This window comes from Aegilops tauschii, chromosome 2, assembly GCF_002575655.3.
Source record: "Aegilops tauschii subsp. strangulata cultivar AL8/78 chromosome 2, Aet v6.0, whole genome shotgun sequence".
Classification (NCBI taxonomy): domain Eukaryota; kingdom Viridiplantae; phylum Streptophyta; class Magnoliopsida; order Poales; family Poaceae; genus Aegilops; species Aegilops tauschii.
The window spans coordinates 578,760,205-578,772,714 of record NC_053036.3 but is presented as its reverse complement, the minus strand read 5'-3'; the positions used below and the strand labels follow the sequence as shown (position 1 = coordinate 578,772,714).

Sequence of the window (12,510 nt, the reverse complement as noted above, 5' to 3'; positions counted from 1 at the left end):
ATTGTCTCAATGACCAGTGGCCCTAGCCCCACCCATCAATCTTGGGGGGTAGGGGGGACAAATGATCAAAGTGAAAAGTAAAGTGTGGGTTTGGTGCCGAGGCTAAGATGAGCCCGGGCATGAACAGTAAATCGTAAAAATATCAAAACAATTTCAAAAAATTCTAATTTGTTTTGTGATGCAAGATGCTCAGATGCGAGATACTCGTGCAAAATTTCATGAAGTTTGGACATTCAAGTAGCTCGTGGCAAAAAAAAGGTTTGGTGAGAAATATTTGAAAATAGCACTGTTCACGCCCGAATTTTTCTTTTTTGCCTCGCGCTCCTTGTTCAAACTTCACCAAATTTTGCATGAAAATCACACACATGGACATCTTGCTTGCAAAAAAATCAGAATTTTTTCATATTTTTTCTATTTCTAACCTTGTTTTGAGAAAACAATTTCTATTTCTAACCACTGTACTGTTGAGCCCGGGCACCGAAGTGGATATTTGTTGGGCTTTCTCTAAATTTTCGGAGTTCGTTGGGCTTTCTCTAAATTTCCCGCAAAAAAAGAAGTTCGCTGGGCTTAGATCTCACCGAAACGTCCTTACCATTATTGGGCTGGGCCCAGGTTAACTCCGCTGCCGATCCCTAATTCGTTCGGCTGAGCCCAAAGCCTGGCAGCCGGAGGCGAATCGATCGATCGGGCACGCCGTCGCATTTCTTCCATCCTCCCCCGCCCGCCCGGCCGCGCCGCCGTCCGTGCCGGCCGTAGCGTCTCGTCTCGCTCACAGGCTGCGCACCACCGCTTCCCTCAAAGCTCGCTCCACCTCTCGCCGCCCAGCGCCGACGCCTTCCTCGGCTGCTCGACGGCGCCCGGCGCTTCCCCGGACCCGAGGCGAGCGGCGGTGCTCGTCAGATCGGCGGGTGCGGCGCCGCCACCGAGGGGAAGGAGACCCTGTGCGTCTCCGCTCTATTGCGGGCGGCTCCCCGTCCCATCTCCTCCGCCGCTCCCCTCCATTGGCTGCCGCGCCGCCAGCGAGCTCAGGGAGACCGGCGGACTGCGGGCAAGGTAATCGTCCGTCATCCCCTTCCCTCGTTCCCCTTCTCATCTTCTGGAGAAGCATCGACGCAACACCCAGGTGGAGAAAGCAATAAAATTTAGAGGAAATGTACATGTTCCGTTTGTTGTTCGTCATATCTCCTGCTAATAATAATACTACCATGGATGCCTGTTTCCTGTCCTTATGAAAAACAATTTTGAACCTGTAGGCTCTGTGTGCTGCAATGGCGTTCATGGGGCGGATGGCCGGCAGTCGCATTTTCTCAGAGCTGTGCGGCTCGATCGTGAATCTGAGGATGTACTCTTCGAGGGTGGACTGGAAGCAGCTGCGGCCCATGATTCTAAAGAGGATCAAGAACCGAACAAAGGATTATCCTATCAAGCGAATGATCCCGGTGGCCCAGGAGGTGGTCAGGGCCAGAGAGATTCTCACTGAAGGCGTCTCGATACTCCTCAGAGCTGTCCCTGTACAATCATGCAAGTAAGGGCAACAAGTATGAAATTATTAAGTTTTTGTCTTATCATAGGCGGATACAATACAATAAACTTGGTCTTCTCGTTTGTTGCTGAAAGTTCCTTGCTTTGCATCATTATCCAGTTTAGGTATTGCAAGAAGTCTGAAGAAATGGCAAAACAATTCAACAAAAATAAGTACTATAGAAGATTGGTGTTCATAGGCTAGTGTTATTGTTTCCATATACATTCATGCAAGTAAGCAAGAAATATGAAATTATAAGTGTTTTCCACTTGATCATAGGAGGATACAATACAATAATAAACTTCGTCTTCTTGTTTGTTGCTGAAAGATCCTTATTTTGGCAGATCATCAGCAAAGGTATTGCTAAGAAGTCTGAAGAAATGGACAGATAATTAAACAGACATACGTAGAATATTAGTGTTCCTAAACTAGTATTGTTGTTGTGTAATGTTGTTGCCAAGTTTGCCTTTTAGTCTGAGTGAATTCCAGTTACTCAAGCAGTCCTCTTTGATTTTCACATTTGTTCTCATTTGTTGATCAGAGTGGACCTTTCTGCATTATTCATTCAGATGTTTTATGTGCTGTCATTTTAATTAGTGATTTATGTTTTGACTCATCCTGTAGGTTTTGTCCTGAAATTCATGTTGGAGCAATGGCACATCAGATGAAATCATGTCACGGTTTCAAACGTATGATCAAGGATCGACCTCACCAATGGGGCCCAGGCGGCTTGAATAACATCCTTGTCCCTGTTGAGGCCTTCCATCAGGAAAACATGTTTCAGGATGAGATAAGGCATGACCAGAGGTTCGACTTCACTCGTGTCCCGGCTGTACTCGAGCTATGTCATCAGGCAGGTGCAGAGCTACCTGAAGGACTCCTATACAGACGTGATGAGCTATGTACGGCAGCTGAAGCTAACAACCAAAATCCTGCCCCTTTGCTATCTTCTGAACTTAGATTGGTAGGTCAAAGAACACTGGAAGCATGGGAAAGGCTCAGATTAGGTGTGACAAAACTCCTATTGGTCTACCCATCCAAAGTGTGCGAGAATTGCTCTGAAGTGCATGTTGGGATATCAGGGCACAAGGCCAGGATGTGTGGAGTATTTAAGTTTGAGGGCTGGCGGGGAAAACACAAGTGGAAGAAGGCTGGAGTGGATGACCTGGTTCCTCAAAAGATTGTGTGGCATCAGCGGCCTCATGACCCACCAATTCTGGTGGACAGTGGGCGAGATTATTATGGTCATGCTCCTGCTGTTGTGGAGCTTTGTGTGCAAGTAGGTGCAAGAGCATCACCAAAATATAATTGCATGATGAAGGAGCATGGCTTGGCACCACCTGTTCAAAGAGACCAGGCCACATAAGAAGTTCATTGCTTAGCTAGGTCTGTGCATGATGACGATGTTATACGGTAGCTGTACATATCAGGTAACAAGAGACCACAAGAGACCCTTTTGGATGTGGAGCAAATCTAGGGTTACTAAAATTGTACTTTTGCAGAATTCATGTGAATCAAATGAGGCAGGTAGCAATCCATTTTGAAGGTTATCTGTGTTACTCAGGACAGTAGATGAGAAGGAAAACACTGTTCATGTTTACCAATTAGCTGAATTTCCTCTGATGATATCAGGCAATTTCTTTCAGTGGGAGACTTAACTGCATTGTAAATTATCCAGAAGGCCAGAATGGAATATTTGGGCCTTAGTTTGTGCCGGCTCATTGAAAATCGAGGGATGGTAGCTCTGCCTTGCTACTGTAACATCAAGTGTTGTCATTTTTTTTGTGGGAGTTCTTTTTCCAAGGGGATTACTGGACAGTTTGTTCACATTACCTAGATGTCATACCATTACTCTTTTCTGATAGCCCTATGGGCAATTTTGTTATAAGCAAGCTATGTAGAGGGAACTCACTTGCTGCAAGTTGGTACTGTGTGTGAACATCACAAATAACTTTTGTACTGCTTTCATAAGCACCCCTTTTTGAAGTGTGATCTGTACACACAACCTAGCTTGGCCCCCCTTTTTGTGTACTGATTATTCCAGCCACATTGGCTGATAAGCTGGGTATAAATGAATTTCATGTACATTAAAGCTGAGTGTGTATATGCTTTCCACATGTTTTTTTGTTGTTATTGTAATATATCTGTATCTGCTGAAAAGTACTCCCTTTGTATCAAAATGTAAGATGTTTTTGAGTCTCAATCTAAACCAAAAAATGTCTTACATTTTGATAAAGAGGGAGTGCTTTGTACTGAGTGGACTCTGTTAGGCATCTTCAATAATTTGTACTGTATGTAATAAGTATGTAAATATGTTTTTCATTTGTTGTATGTCATTCTGGAAACATGTTTCTGCAATGTATGCTTTATCATCTGTTTGGATCAGAGAAGTGTTGCCAGTATCAAATAAGTTTTTCAGGTTGGGTCATACATTAATATGTACTTCCTCCGTTTCTAAGTATAAACCCTTTTAGAGATTTCAGTACGAACTACTTACGGATGTATATAGATGTATTTTAGAGTGTAGATTCACTCATTTTGCTCAATATGTAATTCATATTGGAATATCTAAAAAGGCTTATATTTAGGAACGGAGGGAGTAGTCAGCGTTTTGGTACTATAACCCAGAAAGAGCACAGAGTGGCAATGAGGCATATGTTCTAGACATACTTTAAGCCAAAGACCAGATATGATTTTTTTTTTAGATGGTGTTTCTGTGTTAATTTTGCTCTAAGGAGGTTTTGAAAGGGGTGATACGACCAAGCTGTTTGATAGATGTGTTTTGCTGTGAAGTCTTTTTTAACCTTATCTTTTACCATTGATTTTTTGTGTCTAATGTCTTGCTTTCATTGTGCTAAGTAAATTGCAAGATATATGCGTTCCTTGTGACGCGGTGTCTGCCTCACCTGATAGGCAAAAGTTTGGCAAAATAACACTTCTGTGCTATGCCTTTTTGTTAAGAAGAAACCACGCTTTCATTTACAGATATATGCTTCCGTTGGAAAGCAAGGCAAACAACCGAAGGCTCCTCCTTACAAGAACTACTCGCCGAACATAGAACAATCATCAACCCTGCCTATGGGCTCCTTACAAGACAAAGGTTGCCGCGCAACACCCCTTGCAAAAACAGTCCTTGTTGATTTTATAACTAGCGCAGTTCACACTGTTGTTTCAAAGTATAGCTCTACATAGATTCATACCAGCATTGAGAAGGTATTTAAAAGTCTACTGGAAATATTGTGTACAATAAAATGACTCTTGACAACGTTATAGAGAATATAGTAATGTACAAGTGCCTGAGCAGAAACTCTCGGGGAACTCCTGAACCGGCACTGAAAACCTCTAATTCAGGAGCCAACCAGCATCTGCCATTCATGCACCTACAACTCCAGGTGCAGGATTAAGGTCACTGGTCTTTGCTGGTGAAACGGCAGATCGAGCAAGAGAACACAAACTAATTCTGCTATGAACACTGGCACCAGTGGGCTGGCACACACAAGAGTTACATTCAGCAATAATAAAAAGGAGGGATAAGAGATCGCCATTGCTTGCTTCAACTAGGTGCAACCATGATTATTCATGGGGAAATTCCGCACAGTTTTGACTATTATTAAGTTGATATTGCAACAGCTCAGCATCTACGATTTTGACTCTGCCATCCATCGTAACAGGCCAGAACAATTCAAGATTTCAGTGAGCCATCTCTTTCTTACAAATAACTGAAGGACTACAATGAAGCCTCAAGAGAATCTAACAGAACACATCCCTGCAGTTAACCACTTCCATCGAGCTGGCCATGGGATAGAAGGTGTGACATGTATTGCTGAAAACACACGGTAAGCAATTGCTGTAAGACTTGCGAAGCACACAGGGAGAAAACCCCAGAACAAGGAGCAGAACTGTTTTCAAATTTGTATCTGCAAGTATTAAGAAACTTACAGCATGGTAAGCATATGGTGGTTTGCCTTGCCGGTCAAAATGCTTTGCCATGATGGAGAATTCTATTGGACCCCAGTCGTCTATTTCGAAACAATTACCCAACGCAGCCTTGTAAAGCTGCAAACAGACAAAATAAATCAGGTGCCGCTTCCCTTAAGCAAGTCAACTCGATTAAATTAGTAAACAAAACAACAACTTTGTTACATTTGCTGCTTGCTGCTCAGATTTAACAAAAAATCTGACATGATTAACCACAAATGCTCTTTTCGGTTTTCATACCTTTGCAGTATCAGTCAGCAGGTCAGTACCAGAAGGGTAGGCGGCATAATACTGATCAGCCCTCGAAATGCCAGCCCTTGTCCTGCAATAAGTTGGGAAGGAGAGAAGAATGTTGGCAGGTAAGAATAAGAAGTGGCAAGACACTGCAGGACTGTAAAGAAGGGCAATTCAGCAGGGGCATACGTATTGCTTGTGTAAGCATAGGTAACGAGGGTGGTGAATGAATAGAATCCAGCATAAGACGCCAGTCGCCTAAACTTCTGAATCTTTAAGATATCCTTGCATAGATACAAAATATCCATCTCACAGCAGCTTGACCCTGGTGTTAGAGAAATGACAAATCAGTTGGGGACAAACACAGTTCTAAGCAGTCAGCACAACGCAGCCATCAGCAAGCAAAATTCACTATCTGAGAGTGCTTCTGCATACTACAAATACCTTGCTGATTGCTGATGCCCCTCACATAGTTAACATAACCAGCTGTCATGGAAGCTAACTACAGAAGGCAAAAACATATTGCGTCCACATAGGCTTGACATATTAAAACGAGTAAGAACAATGCAAGTTCAGATTTTTGAGCATCCACGAGGGAAAACAATACCTGGAGACCATGTAATTTAACAAAAGGGAATGCCTAACAGCTAAGGTTGACCGTCATTTTACAGGGAAACATCACTCGCTATATAATCAGATCCAGCAAACAATCAGGGAAAAGTACAACAAAGTCGGGACCCGGAGCTACGCGGGCGACAACCAATCAGACCTCCGCCGTTTCCAGCACAGATTAGGGGGATTTTTCCGGCGGGAGGGGGCACACCTTGTAATCGCGGACGAGCAGAGTGGCAGGGATGAAGACGCCGAAGAGGAGGGAAGCGCTTGCTGCTTTCACCCTGGAATCCTGCGCCACTGCGGTGTTGCCTGACGCCGGAGACCAGCACCTGGCACGAGCTGCCACGAGGTCAGGAGGTCCGAGGTCGCCGCCTTGCGCACCTGGCGGCTGGCCCCGTGAAGGCTAGGGCTCGCAATATTGCAGAAACCTATCCTCTCGGACGCTCATAACTGGCGAACGTTTGCCAGCAAGGATGACACATTCGAACATTTTAGGTGGCATTTTTAGTTTTGAGGGAGTGGCAGTTTCTTCTGAATGCCATGTCAGTTTCTTCAGGGAAGGCGTTTTTCGTTTGAAAACTACCATCGTTTGTTTTTTCTTCTCAACTAAAATTGTCGTCAAATGACGTTCGCTTGCCACCCTTCTCCCAGCGAACGTCAGCTGGGTAATATTACCGGTCTTATATTAGTTTACAGAGGGGGTACTATCTAGATGACATGTGACTGTTTCTTTCCGCAATTGACTTGAAACCTATGGGCTATGGCCGATCGTAAACATTAAGGGGAAGGGGTGGTTACAATGCAAAGGGCACACAATTGTGGAGGCGGTCATGAGCAAATCCAGTGGCGACACCGATCAAGTCTATATGTCAAATTTACAGCGGAGATACAGGGTTGGAGTCAGTGGTGGAGCTAGCATTTGACATCATGGTGGTCCGCCTAAATTTTCTTTTACCACATCTAGTATATCGTTTCCCTATCTTCATAGCATGCTTGTGATTTTTACCCTAAATATGCATGTGTTTTTTTTGTTTTTTTGCAATATCACCTGTCCTCTTCATTCTTTAATAATTATGCAATAAGAGTTTACTTTCTATCAATCACAATGACACAATTGAACAGAAATTGACCGGTTCATTTTCATGTATTTTACTGGACAGTGCACAACACAACAAATAGCCAGCAATGAAGCAAACCCTAAATCAAAAATTGGGGAATTGGGAAATGGTACCTCAAATCAGACCGAGCCTAGTGCCACAGTGCAGACTGGGCGGTGGGCGATTGCCGCCGGCTTGCAGGGGTGCCAGGCGGCTGGGGCAGGGCACACTTGGGTAGCAGGGTCGCCGCCGGGGGCAGTGGCGCAGCTGGCGCGAGGGCGCGACCGAGAGGCAGGTGCGGAGGAGCCTCCTAGGCGATTGGGCGGCCGGCGACCGGGGAGGGCGACGACGCAGGGAGAGGCGGGGATGGGGCAGCCGGCGGCTGGGCGTCGGGCCGGGGAAGACGGCTGTGCGTGGTGTCTGGTCTGGCGTGGGTTATTTTGGGTCAAGCCGCAAAGTGTTGTTGGGCCAATTTCTTTCCTTCTATGATACGTATATATAGGCCGGAATGAAATCTCAGGGTGGGCCGCGGTCACTTTGTGGGCAATATGGTACGCTCGGAGGCAATTGATCCATGAAGAATACACCAAAGTCCCTATGACACACACAGGTTTGTTCTCAATTTCTTAGCTGAGCTAGACCAATTGAATCGGGCGTCACAACCACAATTGAGGACAACCCCACAGTAACCTCGTCAAGATTTCATGTGGATGCCACCAGCGGAAGGATTAGTAAAAATCAATGTTGATGCCGGAGTATCTACAGATCAGAACGTGGGTACGGCAGCTGTTGTGTGTCGAGCTCGTGATGGAACTTTTTTGGGCTCATCTTTGCTGGTCATTCATGGCATGATAGACCCTACGACGCTTGGGGCGATTGCGTGCAGAGAGGGGATGTCCCTAGCGCATGATCTTGGAATGGGTCGCCTTCAAATCTCTTCAGATTGTAAGCAGGTGGTGCATCATATTCATCAAAGAGTCGGAGGACACTATGGTACTATTATTAGAGATCTTACAGCCATCTATGCTTTTTTCGTTGTGTAATTTTTCTTTTGAACCTCGAGAGTCGAATTATGAGGCTCATAGGCTTGCTAGGTTTTGTGTTTCTCTCCCTGTAGGGAGGCATTTGTGGTTGGGTTCTTCGCATGACCCGATTGTAATTCCTATGAACATTTTAGCTAATAAATAAAGGCCTAACAAGCTTTTCTCAAAAAAAAGGAGAGAGACTCATGCCTGTAACTAGAGGAATGGTAGTGACTGCCATTGTATCAATACAAGGTGGCATGACTGCGGCTCTAGCCCGCGAGCGAGGGGCGATTGAGCAGACTAAAAGGGTGGATCGCTAGAAGAAGATGGTATGGAAGATTGATTTGAGTGGGCTCTCATTCTCCCCTTTCTCTCTACTCCTCCCCTTTCCCTTAAGAGTCTCCTCCTTCTCCCTGACTCCCTCTACTTCGACAACTTTGTTGTCCGGAGTGGGATGGGAGGGGATCTCGGTTGGTCGTGAATATGGTAGATATAGGGATGTAAAGGCCTTGGGGTTACCTTTTTTTGTTAGAGAGCTCGTCACTGGAGTGGGCGAGCCGCCTAGCGGTCGGTCTCCTACTGTTGCTTCCATCCATGGTGGAGGTCGGCCGCTTGTGGTGTCATGGTGGATTGGGCTCTTTGCAACATCAATGACCTTGGTGGGCACTTGGATCTACCCGACATGTCCTCTCAGTTTCCTTTGCTATCGAGGTGGTAGACGGAGAATCGAGACGAGGATGAATTTGTTGGATATGGCGTTCCAATGGGTGTTCACGCTTGCTATGGTGATATTGATCTTCTCAATCACGCGCGCTCGCATGTGCCGTCGTCATTGGCTCCTACCACATTCTAAGCCCGACATTTGTCGACAGTCCCTACTCCCTCTTGAGAATGAGTCTGGATCCTACCACCATCAGGACCATGAAGGCAGGAGGTCGTCGGCCCCGGGAACAACCACAAGCAGATCGAAGATGTAGCACACATAGACCAACACCAACATCAGAGATCATCTTGCAACCGCACCGGTGTTGGATGCATCGAATTTGGACGGGTCAGGTCCAAAATCCTCGACCTCTTCAACTACCATTGACGCCGGCACATGCCTCTCGTCGAGCCTCCAGAGACGCCCCATCACGTCGCCTCCTGCTACATGCACTGCCACGTGCATGAACTACCCACGCCTCGCGCCCACCAGTGCCCCTCCGCCGTGAGAAGATATCCGCCAACACCGTTGGCAGCGCGTCCTTTGCCCGGTGGCGTCATCCGACGACGGCAAGGAAGAGAAAGGGGAGATCAAGTGTTGTGGTGGCTTGATCTGGTCGCCTCCCGAGCCGCCCAAACGCAAGCAACATGGGAGCCGATAGGAACAACTGTTTTCGTGCTATGGCATTGATGGACATCGATGGCAGAATGAGTGTCTTGTGCCCATGTGATGCCATAAGAGCATCTCCAAGGGCAAATGTTAAATTCCAACTTTCATATGTCCGCAGACATGTCTGACACGATGGGTTGAGCCTAAAAAAGGGCAAGTGTCAAATTTTATCCCTTATATGTCGGTGGACTTGTCAATGGATGGCAACGATTTGTTTCCCATTTTAAATTGTTTAGCCACATGCATATGATTGGGTAGAGAGAGAGGGCGGGGAAAAAATAGAGATAAATTGGTACATGATGGGCCAAAACTGACACAACGGGCATATACAAACAACCCCCATCTTTCTTTTACATACGAAGACGGGTTTCGGAAAGTCTGAACTGTCTAGACATATAAGGCATGTTTTTTTTTGTCTGCAATGTATGCGGACAGTGCGCCCGAAGATATGAAGAAGGTTTGGGGAGTGTCTTTTGCTCCATTTATTTATTTACAATCGAGACGCTCTAATAGCTAGTTTATGGCATTTACATTTAGTTGTTGACCATCCAGTATTTTTGGGTAGCTCATCTCTTATACACATTTTATTTAAAAACCGTCTTATGGTGAAAATAAAAGAAAATTTAAGTCCTGTGTGTACATAGTCCATTGCAAACTGAAATCTCTGAGCTCCAAGTCTGACACATGAATTATCAAAGGATGCATAATCTGTTGTTTTTGCAGTGAAAAAACTAGCTTTAAATACACTGGCTGAACTGAATCGGCATCAAAGGGCTCGTCCCACATGGTATTCGGCATCATGGCATTTTGTCGATCACCTTGTGATGTAAGCAGTGAAATCATCTAGGTCCTTGCGCGACGAACCGCCGTCCACCATGGAAGCGCGGACGGCGTCCCCGATCACCCTCGCCCCTTGCCGCACTGCCATTCCTTTGTCAGAGAGCATGGCCTCCTCGATTACTTCCTGGATGGCCTTCGCCGTGATCACCTCACTGTGCTTCTCCCATGGACGCACGAGGATGCCGGCCTTGAGGTAGTTGCAGACAAGCTCCGCGTCCCACGGCTGGTCGCAGTGCATGGGCCAGGCGAGAATCGGCTGGCCGTGGCTCAGGCTCTCCATGGTCGAGTTCCAGCCGCAGTGACTCATGAACGCCGCCGTGGCGCTGTGCGCTAGGATCTCCAGCTGCGGTGCCCACCCGGTGATCACCAGCCCCGTCCCTTCGGTGTCCTTGGTGAACTCTGGCAGCATCTTCTCGTGGCGGCTCTCGCCGGCCTCCGTGAATATGTCGCCGCGGTCGGCGTCGCGCAGCACCCAGATGAACCGTTGTCTGCTGCCGCGCAGTGCTGCTGCGAGCTCCTCGATTTGCTCGTCTCGCAGAGACGACGTGGTGCCGAAGGACACGTAGAGCACCGACGCCGGGGGCTGCTTGTCGAGCCAGTTCAGGCACTCGTGCCGCTGCTTCCTCTGCTCCGACGCGCTGGCGTGGAGCAGCGGGTTTAACGGCCCGACGGCGAAGAGCTTCTTGCCGTCGGCGGCGAGGTGCCCAGCGACAGCGTCGATGAAATCACCCTCGAGAGCGCGGCATGTGTTAGCCAGGATGCCGGCGCCAGGCGAGATCTGTTTCGACGGCCTGGCCCGGTTGGCGCACTCCAGGAATTCCTTGGTCGCACAGTGCTCGACGGGGGTGAAGACCAGGCCGTTCCCACGCAGCAGCCGGTGGCTGGCGTCCATCCTTCCAACAAGCATCGACAAGGCCAGGCAGTGCAGCCCGAACGCCTCGCCGTTGGGCAGCCGCGCCGCCTCCTCGGAGGCGAAGGCGTTGATGCGGTCGTGCACCACGACTACGCGGCGGCAGGAGCCGGAGAGCGTGTCGAGGAGAGCCGCGAGCGGAGCGCGCGCGCCGGCGATGTAGGCGTTGAACATGGGCATGAGGTGGGAGGGGAAGGGCGAGTCGGCGGCGGGGTCCGGAGGCGGGGAGACGTAGCCGGAGATGCCGAGGTCGTGGAACTGGATGGACTGGAGCGCCTCGTCGCCCCAGCCGTGCACGCGCGCGCGCGCCTGCCGGATGTGCTGCGCGGGCGCGGCGTAGTGCACGTCCAGGCCTCGCACCGCGAGCTGCAGCGACAGGTGCAGCAGCTGGTTAGGTGGCCCTGCGCCGGGAACGGCACCGCCACGACGGCCACAGGATCCATCGCGTGCTTCTCCGTCCCCATCACCGTTCTGTGGTGCTGACTGCTGAGTGGCCGATGAGACTGAACTGCACTACGGCACGTTATATGTAGGTGGCAGTGAAGAAACCAGAGGCCAACGCAGGTCACAGCGGAAGCTTCCTGGCCAAGCTTACATGTTCGGAGCAAATCTCGGGTGACACTCCAAATCTCCGGTAATTTGGTACTCCCCCGTCTCAAAATAAGTGACTCAATTTTAGTACTACGTATATCTCAAGATCGGAGGTGACTCGCAGATTAATACACTTACCAAGTCCATCTTCCACGAAATGCCTATCGTCATGGCTCATGTCATGGCAATCGCCGGGTCGCAGTTCCCAGATTTATACACAAAAATCATGCAAGTAGACGAGTTGAGGACTTGGCCTGTCAATTATGAAGTAGTTAGTTGTTGCGTCACTGGTTTCCTTCGATCAATTCAAGAGGAAGGAAAACGTT

General features: G+C 48.0%; 2 protein-coding genes and 1 pseudogene across 4 annotated transcripts; 1 reads left to right on the top strand and 2 right to left on the bottom strand.

Annotated features, from left to right (window-relative positions):
* Window positions 1–659: 659 nt before the first annotated feature.
* LOC109767982 (APO protein 4, mitochondrial) lies at window positions 660–3,614 on the top strand. 2 transcript variants are annotated; one of them, XR_002233939.3, is made up of 4 exons: window positions 666–1,053; window positions 1,254–1,525; window positions 2,147–2,952; window positions 3,025–3,614. XR_002233939.3 is itself a non-coding variant. In XM_020326724.4 (3 exons), exons 2-3 carry the CDS (start codon window positions 1,269–1,271, stop codon window positions 2,886–2,888), a joined length of 999 nt encoding a protein of 332 aa, XP_020182313.1. In that variant the 5' UTR covers window positions 660–1,053; window positions 1,254–1,268; the 3' UTR covers window positions 2,889–3,614. The 2 variants fall into 2 exon arrangements, 1 of the variants encoding a protein (XP_020182313.1); XM_020326724.4 differs by having other exon boundaries at window positions 660–1,053; window positions 2,147–3,614.
* Window positions 3,615–5,095: 1,481 nt separating this feature from the next.
* LOC109767980 (uncharacterized) lies at window positions 5,096–7,920 on the bottom strand. 2 transcript variants are annotated; one of them, XM_020326721.4, is made up of 5 exons: window positions 7,581–7,920; window positions 5,924–6,059; window positions 5,741–5,822; window positions 5,462–5,578; window positions 5,096–5,345 (listed from the first exon to the last, which is right to left on the bottom strand). In XM_020326721.4, exons 2-5 carry the CDS (start codon window positions 6,040–6,042, stop codon window positions 5,295–5,297), a joined length of 369 nt encoding a protein of 122 aa, XP_020182310.1. In that variant the 5' UTR covers window positions 6,043–6,059; window positions 7,581–7,920; the 3' UTR covers window positions 5,096–5,294. The 2 variants fall into 2 exon arrangements, with proteins under 2 accessions (XP_020182310.1, XP_040255763.1); XM_040399829.3 differs by lacking the exon at window positions 7,581–7,920 and adding an exon at window positions 6,558–6,688.
* Window positions 7,921–10,455: 2,535 nt separating this feature from the next.
* Window positions 10,456–12,307, bottom strand: LOC109767993 (cis-zeatin O-glucosyltransferase 2-like; annotated as a pseudogene).
* Window positions 12,308–12,510: the final 203 nt, after the last annotated feature.

What these genes read in the sequence shown, in the direction of transcription:
- LOC109767982 (XM_020326724.4), top strand. Translation starts at nt 1,269, where the DNA reads ATGGCGTTCATGGGGCGGATGGCCGGCAGTCGCATTTTCTCAGAGCTG. An exon ending in GTCCCTGTACAATCATGCAA is followed by an intron (nt 1,526 to 2,146) that starts GTAAGGGCAACA and finishes CTCATCCTGTAG; the next exon opens with GTTTTGTCCTGAAATTCATG.
- LOC109767980 (XM_020326721.4), bottom strand. Translation starts at nt 6,042, where the DNA reads ATGGATATTTTGTATCTATGCAAGGATATCTTAAAGATTCAGAAGTTT. An exon ending in TATGCTTACACAAGCAATAC is followed by an intron (nt 5,823 to 5,923) that starts GTATGCCCCTGC and finishes AACTTATTGCAG; the next exon opens with GACAAGGGCTGGCATTTCGA. An exon ending in CACCATATGCTTACCATGCT is followed by an intron (nt 5,346 to 5,461) that starts GTAAGTTTCTTA and finishes GTGTGTTTTCAG; the next exon opens with CAATACATGTCACACCTTCT.